This window comes from Pseudoliparis swirei, chromosome 13 (assembly GCF_029220125.1).
Source record: "Pseudoliparis swirei isolate HS2019 ecotype Mariana Trench chromosome 13, NWPU_hadal_v1, whole genome shotgun sequence".
NCBI classification, from domain to species: Eukaryota; Metazoa; Chordata; class Actinopteri; order Perciformes; family Liparidae; genus Pseudoliparis; species Pseudoliparis swirei.
The window spans coordinates 339831-359221 of NC_079400.1; the positions used below are offsets into that span (position 1 = coordinate 339831).

At 47.1% G+C, this 19391-nt stretch overlaps 2 protein-coding genes across 10 annotated transcripts; one reads left to right on the plus strand and one right to left on the minus strand.

Moving 5' to 3' along the window:
* Positions 1-5936: 5936 nt before the first annotated feature.
* fam234a (family with sequence similarity 234 member A) lies at positions 5937-12298 on the minus strand. Of its 3 annotated transcripts, none has more exons than XM_056429529.1 (12): positions 12221-12298; positions 10929-11224; positions 10743-10853; positions 10435-10614; positions 9493-9617; positions 9243-9375; positions 8830-8962; positions 8592-8729; positions 8341-8422; positions 8097-8249; positions 7912-8014; positions 5937-7825 (listed from the first exon to the last, which is right to left on the minus strand). In XM_056429529.1, exons 2-12 carry the CDS (start codon positions 11191-11193, stop codon positions 7614-7616), a joined length of 1635 nt encoding a protein of 544 aa, XP_056285504.1. In that variant the 5' UTR covers positions 11194-11224; positions 12221-12298; the 3' UTR covers positions 5937-7613. The 3 variants fall into 3 exon arrangements, with proteins under 3 accessions (XP_056285504.1, XP_056285502.1, XP_056285503.1); XM_056429527.1 differs by lacking the exon at positions 12221-12298 and adding an exon at positions 11763-11853; XM_056429528.1 differs by lacking the exon at positions 12221-12298 and adding an exon at positions 11758-11847.
* Positions 12299-12823: 525 nt separating this feature from the next.
* luc7l (LUC7-like (S. cerevisiae)) lies at positions 12824-19261 on the plus strand. Of its 7 annotated transcripts, none has more exons than XM_056429532.1 (12): positions 13021-13041; positions 14357-14427; positions 14778-15018; positions 15525-15619; positions 15742-15840; positions 15944-16054; positions 16185-16328; positions 16418-16594; positions 16729-16817; positions 16909-16938; positions 17025-17174; positions 18333-19261. In XM_056429532.1, the coding sequence occupies exons 3-12, from the start codon at positions 14955-14957 to the stop codon at positions 18430-18432; spliced, it is 1059 nt and encodes a 352-aa protein (XP_056285507.1). In that variant the 5' UTR covers positions 13021-13041; positions 14357-14427; positions 14778-14954; the 3' UTR covers positions 18433-19261. The 7 variants fall into 7 exon arrangements, with proteins under 7 accessions (XP_056285509.1, XP_056285512.1, XP_056285507.1 ...); XM_056429535.1 differs by having other exon boundaries at positions 14778-14844; XM_056429536.1 differs by having other exon boundaries at positions 14778-14820.
* Positions 19262-19391: the final 130 nt, after the last annotated feature.

Consider the following 19391-nt stretch of genomic DNA (forward strand, 5'->3'; position numbering starts at 1 on the left):
CGCGTGGCGTCTTCGGGGAAAGCAGATCGTGGATGTCTCAGTGCTCAACGGGTTGATGGAGTTTGCGCTCAGACATTACACATCTCCAGAATGCATTTGATGTTTGAGGTCAATGGTTCAAAGTCTGGGGATCGGTACCCCCACAAGGGGCGTACACATGTATGAAAAGTCTCAAGGTGGTTATTAAAAAACAAAAACCTGTAAAGTTGTTTGGGCCTTTTTCAAATCTTTGCTTGATAAATATATTTTGTTCACTTGTATAACGGTTACCATGTCCACGATCGTTGTTTCCTGAGCACGCATGCTAACATTTGTTCATTCGCATTTCACACGACGTCCAGCTTATGATTATGATGTCATCCGTTTGGCAGGCATTTGGTCTCAAACCAAAATACTGCAAAGACTTTCACCTGATGGTGGGGCTAAATGAAAGGTCAAGGGGTCAACAGAGTTATTCCAATCGGTCCTGTAGGGATCATGCATGCTGTACATGTTTTTAATGACTGGGGTCAGTGCTATTCAGACTATCTCAGTCAATACTATTGAGGTCAGGGTACTCTCTATCTCACTCTGCCGGATGATGGAGCTGGTTAATCCATCCTGCTTCCTTTTTTAAAATCCATATGTGACCTTAGCTAAGGACAAACAGTTCTCATTCTGCACACTTTAAAACATAATGTGTTCCTTTTACTGCACATGTATAGTTATGTGAGCGGTAACACGCACAATGGTCAGCGTGGCATCAGCGTCTGTGACCTACGGCATCTGAAATGTGAAGTTGTTACAGCTGCCCGCCACACAGGATGGAGGCGGTCGAAGCTGCTTTCCTCTGCCCTTTTAAAGCTATTCATAATTCTTGGTCCTTCATTGTGTCTCTGAGACATGTTCACAATGACAATCAGGGAGGGGCGTCCACCTTAAAAGGTTGTGTTGTTCGAGGTTAACGGTGGCTTCCCTCAACACTGATGGGAGGTCTTCAAAGGTGTGTTCAAAGTTTCACTATCCACAATATTTTGTTGTCATCTAGTTTGCTTTTTGTATGTTCTCCTGTGAGCAGAAACATAAATGACTTTTTCTACCCTCTGCAGTTATTTTATCTGTCACACATTTGGAAATGGCCTGCGCTAAATACTCACAATAAACACGGATCTGTAAATTAAATGTTTTCCATTCCACCATGAAGTCATTCCATATCAGAACCCACATTACGCCCGACGGGCTCGACTTCCTGTCGTTCCTCTAACACCGACAGGAAGATGCGAGTCGTCGTTGCCAGGAAACAATTACTCAGGAAGTGAAGAAGTGAATTCACTTATCAAACTCACGAGAGTGAACTGCAGGGAAGAGCACTCACTCCAACCTCACCCAGTAACTTCATCAAAGAACAACCTCGATGAACAGAAATAGAGTTATATGTGTTATACTTGCAGCAGGCGGTCGGAGTCTGAAATCTGAGCCAATGAAAGTGTACGTATGTCAAAATCCACAAATGTCTCAAATATGTTTATTTTAATTACATTTTTTCCCGGCCCACATTTGAATAAAGAAACCCATATTTTCAAATGTACTTTTAGGAGTATTTTTCTGTTCCTTTATTCGCCGACAGATCTTTAACCAGCTGTTCTTGTCTGTGAGCATCTCTCCGTGTCTCTGCCCAGGAGTCGAGCTGCATCAGGCCTCACAAAACACCGGCCCATCAAGAGATAAGCAGGAAGGCGGGTGTTGCTGAGAGCGCGTCCGTCTACTTTAAGAACGTCTCTCAGCAACTTCAGATGGACGACTATTTCAGGAGGCCGTGTACTTTGAGTATTCCCGTTCCAACCCGCCCACTAGACCTCAGAGGAAGCCTGTGTGTGTGTGTGTGTGTGTGTGTGTGCTACAAGGTTCAAATAGTAATGGCATAGTGGCAACAACAAAACACATCAATGACCTTTAAATGTTCTAGTCTGAAGATAGATACATTAGAAAGAAAAAATAGTCCTCTTAGAGAACTCGATCCGAAGCCAATGGAAGGTTTTCTACATCAACATGGATTTTCCAAAGTACCTAATTTGTCAGATTGTCGCGTATGTCTTGCCATCAAATTATTGGTTCATATTAATGCTTATTTGCACGAAGCTAAAAAATGAATATGACTCGTTAAACATGAAGGCAGGAGACTCGTTAGCAGAGTTTAGCCTCCAGCTGGATGCAGGTGGAGACAGATCTCTACACTCACAAATGAACTACTTTGTGTTGTTGTTATTTTTCCTTTGGATTATGCAAAGATGACGGAATATGTTTGACGGTAGGTTCTTCTGAAGAAACAAAGGTACATATACCGGCTCAAAAGGTACATTTCGAGTCTAAATGGTCTCCTTTCCAGTCGAATCAAACATGTTTCTCTTTTCAACGTAGCAGATCTGATCCCTTGTGTTGTCGCTATGAAAGAAAGATGCGGGCGGCTGGCTTGACATCTATTATATTTCTTCAAGGAGTCCGGAACAATCCTTCTTCCGGGCAGCACCACACCGTGTGTCCATACCCTCTCACTGCATCCGGTAGGCCTCCAGCTCAAGCTCCTCAGCCCTATTATTATCATGGTGCCGAGGTCGGATGAGTGGGCAACAACAAGCAGAGCAAGACGGATGTGGTCTGATAGAGCCATTCGATGAATCAGGGGCGAGCGTTTCCATTCGCTGAGAGCCACCGGGCCAGAAGAGTAAAGCCGACGTTCTCTTAGCACTCAAGACCTTCCGGCCCTTTCTCCAGAATGCCGTCTCAAACACGCGTGGACCACTTTACCCCGGCTGACTGCTCCATGATACCACGCTGCAAATGCTTCAGTGGAAACTCCACACGCCGCTCTTCTGGAGATAAACTCGTTCAATAAACGAAATAGCTTTTAGGCGGCTATCATGTCTGGCGTGTGTGTGACAGAGAGATGAAGGAAATGTGGAAGAGAGGAAGAGAATATTGACATGTGGAGAATAATTGGAACTGAACACTCGGAGAAAAAGAGAACATCGCACTCCCAGGAAAACACTTCATACGGTTTGCACCCCGAGAGACGAAAAGGTTCATAAACATATAAACATGGTTTATTAGGGAATACTGGAACAAGTTATGCTTTTGTTCCCCACTGTGTTTGTTTGGAATCATTTCGGGATTTAAAGATGTCGCTCCAGTTCCCAGAAGTGTGAATATATATCTCAGTGTTGTTGACTTTCTGATTCATCAGAAGTGACGTATTTTGAATCTGCTATTTTTTTCCTTCATCTATGACACGGAACTATGGAAGACCATTTCCGCCACTAAAAAAATATGGGATAAAAAGTCATTATGATAGCAATTCGACTTTCTATCTCCTAATATTGAGTTTCTATCTCATAATTTTGACTTTCTATCCCTTAATGGGCTTCCATACATGTACAGCTTCAGTGTGAAACATATTTGGCTGTCCCCGGCTCTCGGGCCTTTAGCTGAAACATGGACCTCGGGTGCCGATACGCACTTGACTTTTCGGTGAGGTGTTACATTTCTTTTGCCGACTCTGCAGGTGTAGCTTCAACACGAGATGTTCACAAGACGGATTGTGCAGACGGACGTCGAACACGCGGCTTCCCTCAGCTCCCTGAATCCTGAACGTCGTTCTGCAGCTGTGAAGATGACAGATTTTCCAAAAGTCTGTAAATCTTGCAGGATTATATTATATTCGGCTTCAAAGAAAACAGAGAAGTTTTAAAAGCACCGTACAGGAGCGTGAGTGATATACCATCAACACAGACAGGCCTAGAAGCTGGTGACCATGATGGATAGTAAGAAGTTATATAATTGTATCAGAGTTGATTATGAGACAAAACTAAATCTAGAAAATCATTTTTACTTTTTCACCTAGAATATGTCGGTCGCACTTTTCTCCCCCTCTCCTCCCCATGACCTTCCCCTCCCTGCTTGGCTTCTCTCGTCATGTCTTGTCTGTCTCTATACTTGAGAGACTCTCTCCGCATCGCTCTTCAAACTAAAAACCATGGACGTAATCAACTGGTCCTTAAACGCAATTGACACCATCTTCTCGACGAGAAGCTCGGGTTCGGGGGAACCTGCCTGTCCTGCTGGGACGAATGTTGCTGGATACACGATGGACGCGTGGGGGAAGTGGCGGGTCTTGTGCCTAGCACCACTCTCCGTGGAGGACGTAGAAGACATCTACCTATTCGGAACTTTGATTACAGGATTTCTGCTGTTTGGATTTGGCGCTGCCCTGGCTTATCGGAAAATTAAGGAAACGGAGACAGCCGTTAAAAGCCCCCTAAGGCTGCCCGACATGATTGACGCGTTGGGCAGAGTTGTTGGCACTCAGACTTTGGCATTAAACCGTCAGAATGACAACATCGTGGAGAAGCTGACGGCTCTGCAAATGAAATTGGATCGATTTGAAATCCTATTGGCAAACGGGAGGAAATTGGAGGAATAGTGGGTGCGCAAAATTGAATTGCAGCTACTGGAAGACCAAACAATCCCAATCTTATCTGCTTTCGGCTCCCTCTACCAGGACGGGCCCAAGGCCGTGACTGGAACAACAACTCCCCCGAAGATCACTGAAGCGAGACTCTCTCATTCCCTTCCCCCTATCCACAGACACCTGTGGTTGTCTTTCTCCCAGGACCTTTCAAGGCTATCTCCATGGCAACAACCATCTTGCGGACTGAGAACTTTGTCTGTTGTGGCCTGGGGGAGGACGACATACCAGAACACGCACACGAACTTTCAATAATACTGATTGCATTCACTACCCCTCCCCATCCCACGCCTTCGCCTGCTTTTTACCCCCAGTGTGACCGGACGGGGCTGTGGCTGGCGCTGCTGAGTTGGCGCCGGACCGGCTGGCTGCTTGTCGGTGCTGGTTACCTTCTGCCCCCAATGGATGGGCTTAGATCACCCAGTTGTTGGATTACCTCCCCTCCCCCCTTCCTACTCGTTGCAAGTTATGTCTAAATGTATGCTTATGTGCTAAGGTGTTTTTTTCATGCTCCCACACTGTACCCCTCTCGGGGCATAGTCGGGGGGTTGGTGTTTTTTCTCGCCTTCTTCTTCCCTCATGTTATGCTGTAATCTTTCATCCACCCTTTCTTGTAATTTCGATGCTTTTGTACCTGTACTCTGGCAAACGACAAATAAATATATCAATCAATCAATCAATCAATCAATCAACGCTTTGAAACGGAAGTGTGCGTTTCCAAATATACCGAGTCATGTTTAGGGAAAAGGTTCATTTTATTTGATAAGATATATCATATTGGTAGAGCAACAACACGGTATCAGCCCAACTGAGTGTTGGCGTAATCATGAACATGTGATCACTTTATTTACCACATTGCCCATTATTACCAAATCAGATTTTATTAGTTTCAAGCATGTATGATTCTATTCTATTCTATCTTGGGAGGTTGATTGAAAAAGAGAGATAGAGGGAAGACTGACACCCCAGGCCTACGGGTCCAGGGTTGAGATACAGCTGGTAGTGATTCCAACAAGCTGCCTTGCTCGGGGGCGTGGCCAAGGGCAGCACCTGGAGGTCGGCCAAGAACACAGCGACGAGCACTTGGCAGACAGACGAGGACTCAGGAAGCAGAGGTCAACACAACGGGTCACATCGGGTTAGGGTCACGGTCACATGGCTTCATGCTTCTAGTCGCTGAACTCAGGTAAACAAAGCCGTGATGAGACCGACACGAGAACGAGATTCTGTTCAGCAGTTGTCAAGTTAACATGCAATTATATATATATATATAGATGTATATGGAAGGAGCAGACTAAAATGTTATTAATGCCAGTGTGTTTGGCTTTTAGATGGCTGCAACTTAATTGCTACTTTTGAAAGACGCCTCAGGTGTTTTCTGCTTTTTACTGTAATTGCTTCTTTAATAAAACATCTTTGAGATGACACACAGGCAGTTATTTTAAAATAGTTTAATATTGCTCAAATTAAAACAAAGTTAGAGAGAAACGTCAGCGTTGACAAAGGCCCACAGGTTCAAGACATTAATGTCCAGCGAAACAGGAAGCTCGTTTCATCCAACTGAACACATCACTGAGTTAAAAGCCACAGCAGGAACTAAAGATCACGGAGAACCTTTGAGACTCAAAGGTCAAGCCAGTGTGCATTAAAGAGCATCGCCACAGCATCTGGGATTTAAAGAGTTAAATACACACATCTTGATTATCGACAACAGTACCATTGACTACCAGGAACAGGAAGCGGAACAACAAATGTAACCGCATCGTCAGGTTGGTTGGTTTCTGTCAAAACTCAAGTTGCAGTCGGTTTCCCTGCCACGGTCAGCCCTCCGATGGAGCCTGCTGGAGGAGGAGGAGGCATGCGCCTGCTGCTCCCAAAGCCCAGCACGACAAAGTTGCATAGATTCAAAGAATAACAATCCAGCCTCTGCAATTAAAAGAAAGAGCGTTGCATCATGAATGCATGAAAGTGCTAGAAACAGGACTGCGTGGCAGGAACTCTTGGTGGCTTCATCAGCAGGAGAGGATTGTCAGAGACCGGTGGTTCTTTGGACATGTGATCAAACTCCACATGGGGAGGAAGTCTGAGGGCGGATAATGCCCAGTTTGTCAGATTATTGGAGGAGCGCCATCAACCCGAGTCTCGAAACGGAAAAGGGTCGTTTTGGGTCGTCAGCAGTTTGAAGGTCAGAGCTCGCGGACACACTTTGGTTGAGTCAGCTGTGCTGAATACGGTCACCATTGAGGACACACCCTACATGTGTAGGTCTGGTCACCATTGAGGACACACCCTACATGTGTGGGTCTGGTCACCATTGAGGACACACCCTACATGTGTGGTCTGGTCACCATTGAGGACACACCCTACATGTGTAGGTCTGGTCACCATTGAGGACACACCCTACATGTGTGGGTCTGGTCACCATTGAGGACACACCCTACATGTGTAGGTCTGGTCACCATTGAGGACACACCCTACATGTGTGGTCTGGTCACCATTGAGGACACACCCTACATGTGTGGGTCTGGTCACCATTGAGGACACACCCTACATGTGTGGTCTGGTCACCATTGAGGACACACCCTACATGTGTGGTCTGGTCACCATTGAGGACACACCCTACATGTGTAGGTCTGGTCACCATTGAGGACACACCCTACATGTGTGGGTCTGGTCACCATTGAGGACACACCCTACATGTGTAGGTCTGGTCACCATTGAGGACACACCCTACATGTGTGGTCTGGTCACCATTGAGGACACACCCTACATGTGTGGTCTGGTCACCATTGAGGACACACCCTACATGTGTGGTCTGGTCACCATTGAGGACACACCCTACATGTGTGGTCTGGTCACCATTGAGGACACACCCTACATGTGTAGGTCTGGTCACCATTGAGGACACACCCTACATGTGTGGTCTGGTCACCATTGAGGACACACCCTACATGTGTGGTCTGGTCACCATTGAGGACACACCTACATGTGTAGGTCTGGTCACCATTGAGGACACACCCTACATGTGTGGTCTGGTCACCATTGAGGACACACCCTACATGTGTGGTCTGGTCACCATTGAGGACACACCCTACATGTGTGGTCGGTCCGGTCACCAGTCGCTGAACCGGAGCCGGTTGAAGGCCTCTTTGATGTCCTCGCTGGTGTCCGTGGTTCCGCCGCTCCCGATGCGGAGCACCTTGCTGTCGGGGATGTCCTGCTTCATCTTCCGCTTGCTGAGGACCACGGTGCCGTCGGCGCCCTCCGTCCCGGGACCGGTCAGCAGGATGCAGGCAGCATGGCGTCCGTTCTCCAACAGAGTGGCTGGGATGCAAACACAAGCACGGTCACACAAAGAGCTGGAACCCTGTGGTTCCACATCCCTCCAAACACAGATCCACAAAGAGCACCTTGAAATGCTACGATGTGGTCCAGGACTCTGGTCGACTCAAGGAGGACTTTGGAATACAGAGGGAGGAGCAGGTAAGAATGTCGCTCTCCTGCAAATGGTTCCTGGAAGGAAACATTTGAGTTTGATGAGCATTTTGTGTGAAATCTGGTAACACGCATCTTTTGTAAAAGACAGTGTACTGACCGATGAGTTGGTCTCGGAGGGCATCGTGCCCCAAAACATGAAGACGGAGAAGGAGTTGGTGGTGTGTATCGAGGTGGGTCTGGGCGAGTTCGGAGTCGCCAGAAGGGAGACTTCCCACAGCACGGCACCGGACCTCCCGTTAAGAATTATGACCTACGGACCACAAAAAGTATGAAAAGTACGAGTCGAGATTCATCGGCGCATTAGAGCAGCTGGACGGGAAATGTTCTTCAGGCAGTCTCACCCTCTTTGTGGCGTTGCCAACATCCTCCTCGACGACAACATCAAGGACATGGTCTTTGTTGAAGTGGCCAAACGAGGGCTCCCTGAATGAAGACAGAGGTTTACATTGATTCTCCTGAAACCCAAATGACCACAAGGTATGTACAGATGAGATTTCAGACAACTAAATTTGATCCTCAGCGAAAAACATCGTCTTGCAATGTAAAGAGAACAGGTTCCTTTGTATGTCCAACACAAAGGAACCGAACGGACCCGAGGATGGAGCTGGAGTTGAATCTCCACAGGAGCTGCAAACGTTTCCCGTCCACTAAGGCCACCTCGCTCCCCGTCACCAGCAGCAGGTTGGGTGGACCGCCCCGGATCCTCAGCACTCTTCTCACTGAATCAGATCTACAAAGAAGAAATAAGGGTTTTGGGCTAAAGCCGCACGACGACCAGAAGTAGGTTGTTGTTGAAGGGCTAACCAAGAGGCGGATGTATTCACTCTTACTCGTAGACGGGTACGAGGCCCGATGTCGCGCTGGCATCCTTCTCCCAGTGCTTGTCCTTCTTGAGGCCCGCCTCCATCCCGGCTTGAGCCCGGGCAGCGATCCTCCACAGCGCCAGTCCATACAAGCCAGTGTCTGAATGAGCACAGGATGACTCAGCACTGCCTTCCAGTGTGTATACACATGTACAACAGCTGGATTGGAACTTGGAGTAAAGTGGATTTTTTTCTTTTCATAAAAAAAGAGGGAATGTTGGCTTTTTAACTTCCTCATAGTTTTAAGTTTATCGTCTCTCCTCCTGAGAAACTGACCTACAGTTTTAATTTCGAACACATCTTAACTAGGTAGAAAAAGTGCAGCACTGATGGGAACTAACATGTTGAGAATCATGTCACCGCTTGTTAAAGACACTAACCTTTTTGTAGAAGTACATAGTAAGAACCTTCTGTGGTGTGATAGAGAAGATGATTGGCCGTCTCTGTGGAGTCGAGGGCCACCGTCGACCCGATCTGGACCCCCGTCTTCCCTGAGAGGAATGCCAGCTGAGTCTGGAGACACGGCACGAGACATTGAAATCATTTTCGTTGAAGAACTCAAAAGTACAATGCGACTCGAGCCTTACACCATAAGCGAGGAAATAAATGCGTGACATCATTGATGTTTACCTGCGTGATGTCAGACGCCACCAGAGCCACGTCGCTGACCGCGTCCCCATCCAGATCTGGGACAATCAGAACAGGCAGAGAGCCGTTCAGACCAGGAGGCTGAGGCTGCTGCCACCTGATGTCACCTGTAGACACACCAGGAGAAGAAGAATAGGGCAGGTCACCTGTAGACACATCACGTAGAAAGAAAAGGAGCCCTGACTCATATCGAATATAAAACTACAGCGTTGCTTTATATCCTCGCTTGAGTTGAGTTTCACCGAGCTGAAAGCAACACATGTCCGTGTTTCCCCTAGGTGTACAGCTTCATGGCGGGCCGCCGCCCTGAAGCTGTAAACCTAGGGGAAACACGGACATGGAATAAAGCAAACTTTCCAAACACATAGAATCCGGACAATTTGAAAGCGCTATGATCACATCAAAGTTTTACACATATGGGCGTAAACATTGCTCCTTATTTATGATTATTATCCTGCTTTAACATTTTAATGTTTCCTGAAGGCCCTTCTTGGTCAGATGCATGGTTCATTTTTACTCTATTTTTATGTTTTATTCTTATTATGCATTCTTACTTTTGAAGGTTGTATTTCTGTAAAAATACCTAAATAAAATATCAAGTTTAAAAAAAACGCACAAATTTATGAATTAAAACACGAGAAGGGTTATTTGGGAGTTTTTCCTGGTCCGATGCGAGGTTTTGGGGCAGGGATGTCTATGTGTACAGATTGAAAAGCACTCCGAGACAAATTTGTAATTTGTGAAATTGGGCTATACAAATAAACTGAATTGAATTGAATTGAGAACAGAATCAAACAAAATCAGGTCAAATCTTGTGTTTTGATTAACTTCTGCTAAGATCTGTAAAAGCTGCATCGCAAATGTACATTATGAAAATGTGATGGAATTGATGATGATTAGAAAACAGAAAAGTGAGTCACCAACCAGTGTACTTGTGAACAGCTGTGAGTCGGTCCCCATGAGACAGCAGACAGCAGTCCCACGGGGGGCCGTCCTCAGGGCCACACTGAGCCCAGTGGAAGTCGGGGGCCAGGGGGCTCTCCCACAGGGTCTCTCCATCCGTCCCATCCACTGCCAACACATACACACATGGCGAGGGAAGACCTGAAAAACACAGTGTGTCTGAATTATACAGAACAAATGTAATTTGATCCACTCTATAAAGAGTAGTCCAACTCATTTCCTTCTGATTCATAAATTAAATACAATTAAAATGGAATAACACTTCATACCTGCAGCATCACATGAACTGTTCCGAGAGCCTTCAGTGTTTTTGAGGACAAACAGGACATCCATCACCTTGTCTTTGCTAACATCCTCAATAGCTAAGAAGTCGTAGGTTGCTGTGGCAGGCGGGGAGGTAAAAGCAGTTAGTCCCACAAACGGTAAAACACCACCAAGCGGTGAACGCCACACACCTGCATCAGAGAAGGTCCTGTTCCAGGTAACGCGATACTGAGGTCTGACAGGACAGGGGATGATGAATGAGAAGGCAAACACAATGGTGAGGCAGAGGAACAGGGAGAAGAAGAAGACGGCAGTTCTCCAATGGGTCAGTCTGGAGAGACCCCAGACTCCCTCACAACTCTTCTTCTTCAGCTCCGTTGCTGTCGCTGCCGTCTCCGCCCCGTCCTCTCCCCTATTCAGAGGGTCGCCTTCAGTGGCACTGCCCGTGGTATCCATTGTTGCCTCAATGCATTACCGGCCCACAGATCTATTGAGGGGAACAAGCTGATAGTAAGAACCTCACCTCAAGATGATGTTGGTCTTACATTTAAAAAAATTACAATACAATAAAACCTGGGTATTTCCTACAGAATAAACACTCCTCTGTGCTGCCCCAAGTGTGGCTTACAACTACAAACATGCATGTAAACAACAGCAATAATCACAAACAAGAGTAGCTGGCATGCACAGATGCATGAAGACAACAAGGAGGCGGAAGGCAGTCCAGCTGTTTCTGCTGCTTCAACCTCCTGAGGACCGGAGCCCCCAGCATGACGTCACACATCAGCACAAAGACAACACACGAGTGGAGACCCTAACCCCGCTGCGCGGTGGAGCCCCGGCGCATTGCTCTGCATGAGGTCACGTCAGCTCGTAAAGTCAGGTAGCTTTGGTCTGCGGAGTTCACGGCTAGTTTGCTAACTTGTTGAACACAGGCCTCACGGGAGAAGGACGACGGGCTAACGCGCCACTGGACGTTTTAAATGAAGAATTATCCCCCATTCAAAATACAAGTCTTACTTTACCCCACGATATCGTCTCCGAGCGTCACTTGTGTGTCTAACTCCAGGCAGGAGGCCAGAAACACGGCAGCGGGAAGACAAATCACGGACAGGCCCACTAAGGCAGAGCCGCTGTGCCCTGCGCTCAGTCTCTCAGGTAGACGCTCCTCTTCTTCTGCTGCTGCTTCTTCTTTTTAGGCTTTGTGGCGGATAGCATCCAACAAAAGGTGCATTACCGCCACCTACTGTATTGGGAGTCACCTATTCCTTAACAAAATGTAAACAATTCAAAATGTACACAAATAAAACAATACAAACCTAACCTATATCCTTCCACTCAATCCAGTTTATTTCAAATATGGCAGTACCTTTTCTGGCCTCAAGGTTAATGTATCTCTTAATTGTATTATCTGTATCCCGCTTCCTCTTCAGCCTGTCTCTCTAAACTATAAATTTATGGTAATGTGAATGATATGTCATACCGTTTACGCTATATTGCAGTGCTCACATAGTCCTGTGGGTGTATATTTATTAGTTGCATTGTTAAGCCGTGTGTGTCCGATCTCAGTCTGATTAATATATTTGCTTCTACAGTGCTTCCTCTGGTAAATAAAACAAACACGTAATTGACGTATTCTTCTTCTTCTTCGTCTTCGTCTTCTGGTTTTACGGTTGTCATCAAGTTGAATAGTGCATTACCGCCACCTTCTGCTCCGAAGTGAGAATCAGACAATAGACTTACAGTACCCCTCTCCCTTCTCTATCTTGTTCCAACTACATACCATGGTAATTGTTACACTTTTGAATATTACATAAATATCTCCCTTTCTCCTCTCTGTCTCCCATTTGGTTGTTTTTCCCAAATAATACACGTGACCTCTGCTTTACTGATCGCGTCATTTCCATATATGGGCTGCTCGCTGTTCTGTCCCTGAAAGGGGGCGTGGCCTCGACCTGTTCCTCCCTTTGCGCCGGTTCAACGGTTTGTTCCTGAACGTCACGCTGATTGGTCGAGTTTCGGCCGATGTCCCGCCCCTTAGCTAAACTAGGCCAAACTTTCAAACGGCCGTCGCTGACGTCATTTCCCTAATGCAAAACGGAAACTGGCAAGTCCACGAAATACAGAAAAGCGGAGAGAGGCGATGCTTTGACGAATAAAGAATCAAAAACCTATCAGAAATACGAAGGATCTGTTTTCAGTTGCTTTGCTTTTAAAGCGCTGTCGACGAAAGACCCCCAACAATGTCTGCCCAAGCTCAAATGAGAGCGCTGCTCGACCAGCTCATGGGAACAGCGAGGGACGGTGAGTTGCTGTTGATGCTAGCGGAGCTAGCCAAGATGGAGCCACTGCTGCGGCTTGTGTTGGTTGTGTGGTGGCAGACCTGCATGGATGGATGTGGTACTGCAGCGGGCTGTGTGGAATACAGTCGCTTTACAGTCTAGGAGCCTTTACGGAGTGACGTTAGGCTTTAATGTTTGTATCCATTGACTGTCAGGTTCATCGAAAGAGTCGAGTCACGTCCCCCCTGAGCGCTTACGACATGTGTAGCTTTAACCAGCTCACTAGCTAAGTAGCTAAGTTAGCCGTCGGTACCTAGCATTGAACGGAATACAGCAATGTATCGATCCCTGGCATTACTTGATTGGGAATTCGTTGTCTTAGTGGCCGCGTTACAGCCGCTGCGGTCCATTCCGAGCAGTTGAAGAGCAGCGGCTCCAGCTGTTGAGCCGTGTCCACCGGGCGCGGCGAGAGGCCCGAACACGAGCCTCGAGTTCCACAGAACTGCACCTGTACCGCGAGAAATGCTTCTAGAGTGAAGGGCTTGTATTCATAATATTTCTGTTTTAAAGCTCCCCAAGCATGATTAGTAATATAATGCGTACATTGTGTATATTTAGTAAAACACTCAATATGCCGCACATTATTACCAATGCGCCTAATGTGAGTGTTATACATTTTTTAACTGGTATATACATATATTTTATTTCGCAACTGTATCTTATCAGTTGATCATATGTTTTGTATGCAAAATCATCATCAGCTAAACTGCAACTTAGAAGCATGATGTCGGATCACATGTTCATATTCAAGTGAGGTCAAAGTAGATTCCGTTTGCACTTAATGAGCAATGCTGCTCTGCATTTTAATGTCTAGTAAGCGCATATGAAAGTGATATCTATGGGAACTACGAGCCTATTTAGTTTACCCATAACACATCTGATTTGTTCAGAACAACTGAATGCTGCTCTCCTGATACCTGAACAACCGTTGTCTCGATGTGCACTTTGACTTGCTCAAATATAATTGTAGTCATTGCTTCCAGCAATTTGGATACAAACATTAAGAGGCAACCCGGCTGTCGAGTCTGGTTGCCATGGGCAGAAGTGACAGCTTATTGCTGCCCAGTTATTGCATAAATCAGAGGTTCCTCCCGACAGTTGGTTGAGTGGAACTGTGGATGATCGTTTAATAAGTTGATCATTCGATCTCAACAGTAAGAATGACTTTGTGTTGTGAGTTTGTGGGTGTATGTGTGATGAGATTGATATCAAATTCTTCCCATACATTTGTTGCATACAAACTGAACAATTGTGGCCCCTTTATTTTATTCATTAAGGTTCAGTGTATCTTTGCCAGCCTACAACAATCTGCAAAGGAGTTGCAGAAAAGCCTCATGTTCATCGAGCCGTGAGTCACACATAATTTTTAAGCTGTTATGATGAATATCCAAACCATTTGTTTGCCTTATGGAAATTATTGTAGCTTTTTTTAGTCACACAAATGGATTTATCTTCAGTGGCACTAGAACTACGATTTGGACTAGTTATGCAGCTCGAGCTAAGACGTCTGACCGCCGGAATCCAAAGGAGCACTTCTCCGCTTCCAATGAGACGTCTGTTTTCAGAAGGCAATTTTAGAAATCATCGAGAGAGAGAGAAGCGTGGCACACATCATTTACAACCTGACTTGTGTGTGACTCCCAACTTCTTACTACAGGTATGGGCAAGAAAACTGTTCCCATTTATACTTTTCTACAGCGGGTTTAAAATTCTGCCGCTGAGGTCTTGAAGATGCAGACGGGTACAGTATGTGGTGCAGATCGCAGTGTGTATAAACTAATTCTTTTCCTTGGATTTCTTTTTTAATTTTCTTTTCCATTTTTTTTCTTCAATGAATTGTATTTGTAAAAGGCTGGGCTGGAACATCCTTCTGCCATGTTTACATCTTCCCTGTGTAGTCACATGCATTGGGATGTAATGAAAACATTACAACATCCAGGTACCCTGTTCACACAAGTTCATAGTTCTTGACCTGTGTTGTGTCCTTATTAGCTTCATAAAGCTCCACATTTACAGAGTCCATTGAGCCTTATCACAAGTTAAACTGAGTTGAGGCTCAAATACAGCATATCTATGTCCAGGTGTGGGTATGGCAAGAAACAAGAACAAAAGAAAGTTCCATATACGTGCAGAACCACGTGTAACTTTTACTTCTTCAATCTTGACACACAAATGGTGAATAAACAGTCCAGCAGGAACACAGTATTTATTACTGGTAAACGTTGTAATACAAATGAAATGTATGTAAAACCTTGACGATCAGAAATAAAACGATTGATTTTCACTCATTTATGTGTGTACAGAATCCGTGAATGCAGTTCTAGTGACGCATATCTGCTCATTTCATGTACAGTGACAGTCATGCACATCAAAGCACTGGTTACCTCGCCCCTAATGACAAATATGTGAGGTCTTTCTCACCGGTTGTTTTTTGGACTGTTTCAGGGGACGAGACGCGACAGAGGGTCAAGTACGCTGACGAGCGCGTCTGCAAAAGTCATCTTCTGAACTGCTGTCCACATGACATCCTGTCTGGAACTGTAAGTGGCCTCAAGTCGGCTCTGACTACGAACACAATGACTCCAACCGATGGACTCCAAGTCATCGTGAATCATTTGACTTCAAGTGTGTTGGATTCATGTCTGCTTGTGTTTGGTGGCAGCGCATGGACCTGGGGGAGTGCACGAAGATCCACGACCTGGCGCTACGGGCAGATTATGAAATCGCTTCCAAGGACAAAGACCTGTTCTTTGAGCTTGATGTAAGTGCTGTCCTGCAGAAAAGCTGGCTTTGAAGTGGTGAACAGCCACTGACGGTCGAGTCGGCTCCGTTTCTTTTGATGACGCATTGTCTCTTTCCAAAAGGCGGTGGATCACCTGGAGTCCTTCATCGCCGACTGTGACCGGAGGACCGAATTGGCCAAGAAGCGCCTGGCTGAGACTCAAGAGGAGATCAGTGCGGAGGTGGCGGCAAAGGTCGGTGTCACGCGATGTGTAAACGCAGGCGGCGTGAAGCCGCGTGTTCGTCACAGGTTTACGCCGATGCAGTTTGCTGTAACACGGTGATCTGGGAGAGACGGGTTGATTGTGCTCCCGCTGTGCGCAGGCAGAGAAAGTTCACGAGCTGAATGAAGAAATAGGGAAGCTCCTGGCCAAGGCGGAGCAGCTGGGAGCCGAGGGCAACGTGGACGAGGCCCAGAAGGTCCTGCAGGAAGTCGAGAAGGTCCGCACGAAGAAGAAGGACGCAGAGGTGAGGAGGAAGTGCTTGGGAGGCGCTTCCAGCTGAGGATGAGTGACTTCCATGTCTCCCATTTCATCCTTCTTCATGCGTCTCCTCAGGAGGAGTACAGGAACTCCATGCCCGCCTCCAGCTTTCAGCAGCAGAAGTTGCGTGTGTGCGAGGTGTGCTCCGCTTACCTTGGTCTCCATGACAACGACCGTCGTTTGGCTGACCATTTTGGTGGGAAGCTTCATCTGGGCTTCATCCAGATCCGAGAGAAACTGGACCAACTGAAGGTATGTGCATCGCATGTCTCGCTTGTATTTAGTGGCACGAGGCGGATTACGAGCAAACGGACAAGAGAAGGCGTCCTGGAGTCGAGGCTCGGTGGTTCCACCGTGATCCGTAAAGCCTTTTTTATTCCCATCAGAAAACTGTGGTCGAAAAGCAGGAGATAAGGAACCAGGAGCGCTTGAAGAGACGAGAAGAGAGGGAGAAAGAGGAGAAGTTGAAGAAGACGTGAGTCCAGGCAGTTTAAAGTCTCTCTGACATTTATGGGCGTTCATTTGTTTTTAACCGTTACAACTTGTGCTTTCTGATTATTTCATAGCACCAGATCTCAGAGCAAAGAGCCCAAAAGGTCAGAACGTTGCACAATGAATCCTCCTCTGAAATGAGCAGGTGCTCGAAGGTCGACTCGAGCTCACCTGCTGTGTGTTTGGTCAGATCTCACTCTCGCGACCGCAGGAGGAGGCGCTCGCGCTCCGCCTCGCGAGACAAGCGCCGCTCGCGCTCCAGGGAGAGGAAGAGGAGGCAGCGCAGCCGCTCCCGCAGCCGAGGACACCGGCACAACCACGAGCAGAGCTCCAGACACAAGTACACACACACACACACACACAACCACGAGCAGAGCTCCAGACACAAGTACACACACACACACACACAACCACGAGCAGAGCTCCAGACACAAGTACACACACACACACACACACAACCACGAGCAGAGCTCCAGACACAAGTACACACACACACACACACACAACCACGAGCAGAGCTCCAGACACAAGTACACACACACACACACACAACCACGAGCAGAGCTCCAGACACAAGTACACACACACACACACACACAACCACGAGCAGAGCTCCAGACACAAGTACACACACACACACACACAACCACGAGCAGAGCTCCAGACACAAGTACACACACACACACACACACAACCACGAGCAGAGCTCCAGACACAAGTACACACACACACACACACACAACCACGAGCAGAGCTCCAGACACAAGTACACACACACACACACACACAACCACGAGCAGAGCTCCAGACACAAGTACACACACACACACACACAACCACGAGCAGAGCTCCAGACACAAGTACACACACACACACACACACACACACAACCACGAGCAGAGCTCCAGACACAAGTACACACACACACACACACAACCACGAGCAGAGCTCCAGACACAAGTACACACACACACACACACACAACCACGAGCAGAGCTCCAGACACAAGTACACACACACACACACACACACACAACCACGAGCAGAGCTCCAGACACAAGTACACACACACACACAACCACGAGCAGAGCTCCAGACACAAGTACACACACACACACACACACACACACACACAACCACGAGCAGAGCTCCACACAAGTACACACACACACACACACACAACCACGAGCAGAGCTCCAGACACAAGTACACACACACACACACACACACAACCACGAGCAGAGCTCCAGACACAAGTACACACACACACACACACACACACACACACACACACAACCACGAGCAGAGCTCCAGACACACACAGCAGCGTTGTGTGTAGTCGATGGCCTCGGTGTGTAGCTCCTGTGTGTAGCTCCTGTGTGTAGCTCCTGTGTGTAGCTCCTGTGTGTTGGCCGTGATGCCCCTCCCCCCTTGAGTTCTTGTCCCCTTCCTGTCCAGGTTCCCTCTGTTGTTGGACCCTAACCCTCTTGACCCCCAGGTCGTCCAGGGACCAGCAGCACTCGTCCAGAGACGGGTCTCGGGACGGGATGAACGGCCGGGCCGAGTCCCGCCGGGCCGACGACACGGGGGACCTCTGAGGACCGGACGCCATCACCTCCCACGCGGGCCTGGACCCGCTGGTCCTGTCTTTAGCCCCGCCCACCCCTCCACTCACCTGACCTGTTGTTGAGGATCCAGTTCCGTTGGTTATTGATCAGCCGTGGCGTGTCAGACCCGCATCTGTGACTCTTCTTCTCGATCACCGACATAGCCCGACTGATCCAGATCCTGTTGTTCCCCGTGTCCGAGTGTCTCCGTCCGAATGTGTTCCGCCTGATGAGGTCTGAGGAGCTTCGTTCTGGCCGTACTTCTGATTTGTATTTCTTCGTCTCCCAGCTCCTGACGAGCTGCAGGACACCGGACAGCTTTTCTCTCTATCGTCTCCTGTTCGCCAAAACCCAGTTGAAGATTTCGGAACCCAATTAAAAAACCAAAAAGTTTAAACGTGCGAATATAAGTATGGTATCGATCCTGTGTTTCCATTGGTCCGTTTTTCTTTTTTCGCTAATCAACCGTTACCTTATAGTGCTGGTAGTGGAAGGATCTGATTTAGTTGGCCAGGATAAGTAAATGCTTGTTTTGAATTGTATTGGTGGCACGGTTCTTGGTTTATAATTTGTTTCCATCTGGATTTCTTTTATTTAAGATCAATTGTAACTTCAAAGTTTGTCGGTTCAGATCCGTTGGCCATTCAGTGCCGTCCTGTACATCCTCTAAAGGTTCTTTGTCGGTCCATATGCCTCTGAATAGATTTATAATTGAAACAGACTTTAATGGATGCATCGCTTCATGTGTGAAGTCATATCTGTTCATGTTCTGCTGGAAATCTTTCTTTAAAGTCTCAATAAAAATCACCATTTCATTTTCTATCGTCTGCTGGCCTTTCTCGCCATGAGCGTCTTCATCGTGGTTGGATTGCTAGGCAAGTATTCTACTGACGAAGATGAATGCAGTTATTCCATATTAGAAATGAGACGGAAGAAAACTTCACATTCCA

Coding starts and splice junctions, on each gene's coding strand:
- luc7l (XM_056429530.1), top strand. CDS start 15,425: ATGTACAGTGACAGTCATGCACATCAAAGCACTGGTTACCTCGCCCCT. Junction 16,329..16,417: donor CGAAGAAGAAGGACGCAGAG/GTGAGGAGGAAG, acceptor GCGTCTCCTCAG/GAGGAGTACAGGAACTCCAT. Junction 16,818..16,908: donor GAGGAGAAGTTGAAGAAGAC/GTGAGTCCAGGC, acceptor ATTATTTCATAG/CACCAGATCTCAGAGCAAAG.
- fam234a (XM_056429529.1), bottom strand. CDS start 11,193: ATGGATACCACGGGCAGTGCCACTGAAGGCGACCCTCTGAATAGGGGA. Junction 9,618..10,434: donor AGCTGTTCACAAGTACACTG/GTTGGTGACTCA, acceptor GTGTGTCTACAG/GTGACATCAGGTGGCAGCAG. Junction 8,963..9,242: donor CTATGTACTTCTACAAAAAG/GTTAGTGTCTTT, acceptor GTGCTCATTCAG/ACACTGGCTTGTATGGACTG.